The 4,777-nt window shown below is 49.9% G+C and overlaps 1 protein-coding gene across 1 annotated transcript in view; it reads left to right on the forward strand.

The window, feature by feature from the left end:
- MYO9A (myosin IXA) overlaps positions 1 to 4,777 on the forward strand; it is a 162,275-nt gene that overhangs the window by 148,840 nt on the left and 8,658 nt on the right. Inside the window, exons 36-39 of the mRNA XM_010005936.1 lie at positions 1,548 to 1,740; positions 3,383 to 3,511; positions 3,827 to 3,932; positions 4,403 to 4,534. Of these exons, the coding sequence (XP_010004238.1) occupies positions 1,548 to 1,740; positions 3,383 to 3,511; positions 3,827 to 3,932; positions 4,403 to 4,534 (560 nt within the window). The remainder of the gene's footprint in view (positions 1 to 1,547; positions 1,741 to 3,382; positions 3,512 to 3,826; positions 3,933 to 4,402; positions 4,535 to 4,777) is intronic.

Raw genomic sequence — 4,777 nt, forward strand, 5'->3', positions numbered from 1 at the left:
CTTTCCCTTTCTGGTGTTGTTTCCTGCAAGAGCTGGAAACACTTCATGTGAATTTCTGCTCTACAGATGTGGGAGGTTCAATGAAATCTCTGATGCTTTTTTTCCAGAGGAGCTCACAGAGCCTCTTGGTTTCCTGGAGTTTCTCTGCACGAGGAAGTGCTTGTGCCCAAGGAAGCAAGTTTATGTCTCCACAGTAGCTTCCCACTTGGGCAGCTGGAGGTTCTCTAGGAAGGCTCTGGCTTGTCTGTGCTTGGTGGGTTAATGTTTTTAGGGTTTAGCAACGAGGAACCACAGACCATCCATTTTGCTTTGAGAAAGAAGTCTTTATCTTCTGGCAACAGTTGGTTTTGTAACTGTTAGCCTTGTCCCAGCCTGGATCTGTTTCTCCAGGTCTATGGCAAACTTGAGCAAACACCAAGCCCACCTCTTGCAATTACTGTAGATTTGTTTTCACCTGCTCTTGGTCCTTATCTCAGAGCTACTTTAGCTTGAGTGAAGAAGCACATGGGTTTGTGGCCTGGCATTGGCTGATGGGTTTAGCAGCCAAGCGGGCTGGTTGAACAGTAGATGATGAATTTCAACTAATAGCTGAGACCAGATGTTCCTGGGGTGGGTTTGTTTTTTTTCCCTAGAGCATGACACAGCACGGGCATCTTCCTCACATCATGTGTAGGTAGACTTTTGCATGGTTTGATTTTGGCATCATGTTTGTTCACAGATATTTTGCAACCACCAATGCTGTGAGATGATTTGTGTACCCAAGACACAGATTTACCTGTTCTGCCTTGTGTGTCCTCTTTGGGCACTGAAATCATCCCTGGAGATGGTGCCAGAGGAGAAAGAGGCAGAGGACCACCATGCCCAGCTGAGAATTTAACCACAATGAGGTGGTTAAAGAAATAAAATCCAAGGTTTTTTTGAGTTCAGGTGGATGCTCAGAGACAGATCTAACATTTCATAGAATTGCAGGATGTTGGGGGTTGGAAGGGACCTCCGAAGATCATTGAGTCCAACCCTTCTGCCAGAGCAGGACCAAAACTAGGGCAGATCACTCACAAAGGCATCCAGACAGGTCTTGAAAGTCTCCTGAGAAGGAGACTCCACAACCTCTCTGGGCAGCCTGTCCCAGGGCTCTGTCACCCTCACAGCAAAGAAGTTCTTCCTCCTGTTGAGGTGGAACTTCCTGGGCTCCAGTTTGAATCCATTGCCCCTTGTCCTGTCACAGGGCACAAGTGACAAGAGCTTGTCCCTGCCTTCTTGATGCCCTCATGTATTGAGAGACATTAATTAGATCCCCCCTTAGTCTTCTCCCTAGACTGAACAGCCCCAGGTCTCTTAGCTTTTCCTCGTAAAGGAAATGTGCCAGTCCCTTAAGTCCTTAATTTCAAGATGCACCTTGCTGGTTGTCCTGTCCTCATTAGATTTGCAGGTTGTCTGGACCAGCTGAAGAAGTTTCAAAGCAGTGGGATGCCAGCGCTGTGCCAGCATTGCTTCCTAAAAGGATTTAAACCCCTTTTTAATGTCATTTTTTCCCTTTCCCCCACCAGTACGATCCCGAGCTCTCGTCTCGGCAGTTCGGAGTGGAGCTCTCGCGCTTGACCAGCGAGGAGCGGGCGGTGCCAGTGCTGGTGGAGAAGCTCATCAACTACATCGAGATGCATGGGCTGTACACTGAGGGCATCTACAGAAAGTCAGGGTCCACCAACAAGATCAAGGAGCTGCGGCAAGGACTCGACACAGGTACAAGAATGGGGAACAAAACCACACAGGGAGAAAAATCTCTGCAAGAGCAGAGATTTTCCATCTGTTGGATGGAAGGCAGGTGGGATATAGAGCAGGGGAGTGCTCCTGCCTTCCAAGACTAGACACATACAGGCTGTAGGGAGGATGCATTGTGAGCAGTCCTGAGGAGAAGGACTTGGGGGTGGTAGATGAGAAGCTCGTGAGCCGCCAGTGAGCGCTGGAGCCCAGAGAGCCAGCCCATCCTGAGCTGCACCAAAAGAAGTGTGGCCAGCAGGGCCAGGGAGGGGATTCTGCCCCTCTGCTCTGCTCTGCTCTGGTGAGACCCCACCTGGAGTGCTGGGAACAGCTCTGGAGCCCTCAGCACAAGAAACACAGACCTGTTGGAGAGAGTCCAGAGGAGCCCACTAAGATGATCCAAGGGCTGGAGCAGCTCTGCTCTGGAGACAGGCTGGGAGAGTTGGGGTGTTCAGCCTGGAGAAGAGAAGGCTCCAGGGAGACCTTAGAGCACCTTCCAGTGCCTGAAGGGAAGGAAAGCTGGGGAGGGGCTTTTCATCAGAGAAGCTGATAGGACAAGGGGTGATGGTTTTAAACTGAGAGAGGGGAGATGTAGGTTAGATATTAGGAAGAAGTTCTCCACTATCAGATGGTGAGGAACTGGGATGGGTTGCCCAGGGAGGTTGTTGATGCCCCATCCCTGGAGGTTTTTAAGGCCAGGTTGAAGGAGGTTTTGTGCAACCTGGTCTAATGGGAGGGTTCCCTGCTCATGGTGGGAGGGTTGGAACTTGAAGATCTTTAAGGTCCCTTCCAAACTTAATGATTCTATGATTCTATGTAGTATAGATGCAGCATTTCAGGGCATGCTCTTTGTGGGCATGGTGGGTGTTGCTGTGTGTTTGGTGGTTTGGTGTTGTGTGTTTTGGGATTTCTTTTGGTTTTGGGTTTTTTTTTCTGGGTGGACTTGCTGATCTTAGAGGTCTTTCCAATCATAACAAAGCTGTGATTCCACGGTTGCAAGCTGTGGAAACACAAGTGATGCTTTCATGTCTCCAACCCAAATCTGTTCTCAAGCCGCTGGGTGTGATGCATGAGTCAAGTCCTTCCAGTTGAGGGGAAAGCGCTGCCTTAGAAATCACAGAATCATCAAGGCTGAAAAAGACCTTAAAGATCATCAAGTCCAGCCTATGACCTAACACCACATCAGCCAGACAATGGCACTAAGTGCCACCTCCAGCCTTTCCTTTAACACTTCCAGGGATGGTGCCTCTATCACTTCCCTGGGCAGTCCATTCCAATGTCTGATCACCCTCTCCATGAGGATGTGCATCCTAATATACAACCTAAACCTCCCCTGGCACAGCTTGAGGCCAGGCCCTCTTGTTGCTAGCTGCCTGGAGGTCAGCTCCCACCTGACCACAACCTCCCCTCAGGTAGCTGAAGAGAGTGAGAAGGTCCCTCCTGAGTCTCCTCTTCACGGTCCCACCTAAAGTTACACACCCTGGAGCTCAAATTAGGTGATGGATTTTATTAACATGGAAACCTGAACTTTTTCTGTCCTCGAGTAGGTTGTCCATGCCCTGGCTTCCTATTGCTCATGGCCTCTTGGTTTTATTCTTTCTCCCCAATCCACTGCCCCACACAGACATCGACAGCGTGAATTTGGACGACTACAACATCCACGTCATCGCCAGCGTGTTCAAGCAGTGGCTCCGGGACCTGCCCAACCCTCTCATGACCTTCGAGCTCTACGAGGAGTTTCTGCGAGCGATGGGTAAGGATCCTGTTACCTCAGAAGAGGGAAACGGTGGCCACTTGCAGTGTCCAGCTCTGTATTTACTCCTTGGGCCCAAATAGCCTGGTTTTACCAGGTCATTTTTGCCTGATTTCAGTCTGATTTTTGGGCCGTAACGAATTTTCATGCAAAGCCACAGGCCTTGCTTTCGTTGGCGGCACATGTTTGCGTCGTGGGTCAGCAGATTTTAGCCCAAAATGCTGCTTAAGGTAGTAAAGTCAGCAGGCATTACGAAGGTTTTAAATATGAGGAAGAAGAAGAAACTGCCTCTCAGTGCTGTTGCTTTCTCCACAGGCCTCCAGGAGAGGAAGGAGACGGTGCGAGGAGTGTATTCGGTCATCGACCAGCTCTCCCGCACCCATCTCAGCACCTTGGAGCGTCTCATCTTCCACCTGGTGAGGTATGTTGGGCTGAGGCAGCTTTGGGCAAGCAAGGGAAGGGTGCTCAGACATCCTTTCATGCCAAAATAGCCAGGATCAGATGCAGGAAGGACTTTCAGGTCCATCATGCCTCCGAGGAGGTGGCTCCAAAGCTGTTTCTCCAAATGATGCTCGTATTGATGAATTTGTACTGATCAAAGCTTTGGTTGCTCCTGGTGCCTGAGGGTCCATGGGGCTTCTTGCCACTGCAGGGACAGGTTGTTTGGGTGAAAAATGTTGGTTTTGCCTACCCTGGGGACACCTGGAGTGTCTTTAGGTTTGCCTTTCTCCATCGAGCAGAGCAAAGACGGAGGCCAAGCAGTGCACTTGCTAGCAGAGTAGGATAGTGCTGGAGAAGTGTCATCTCCTCTATTCACCCATGGCCATGTGGAGGAGGTTAAGTGGAGGTGCCTTCAACTCTGACTTCTCTCTCAATCCCTACTTTTTTCAGGATTGCCCTCCAAGAAGAGACCAATCGAATGTCAGCAAATGCCTTAGCCATTGTCTTTGCTCCCTGTATCCTCCGCTGCCCCGACACAACAGACCCGCTGCAGAGTGTTCAGGACATCAGTAAAACCACCACGTAAGAACATGGTGCTGGATGATCCAGCTCCGTTAGCATCAAGCTCACATCTTGGTAACCCTTAGTTAGGGGTGAAGGGCTCAAGGGTAGGGAGCTTTAGCATGAAAACACACGTATTAAATGCATCCTCATGAGGATGTTTCACATTCTGTCAATCCCAAGAGGTTAGTGAAGGTGGATTTTTAAGTGGTGAAGCATCCACAAGAGCTGATCAACTGGTGTTCCTGCGTGGCACATCTCAGC

This window comes from Chaetura pelagica, unplaced genomic scaffold (assembly GCF_000747805.2).
Source record: "Chaetura pelagica isolate M959 unplaced genomic scaffold, ChaPel_1.0 scaffold369, whole genome shotgun sequence".
NCBI classification, from domain to species: Eukaryota; Metazoa; Chordata; class Aves; order Apodiformes; family Apodidae; genus Chaetura; species Chaetura pelagica.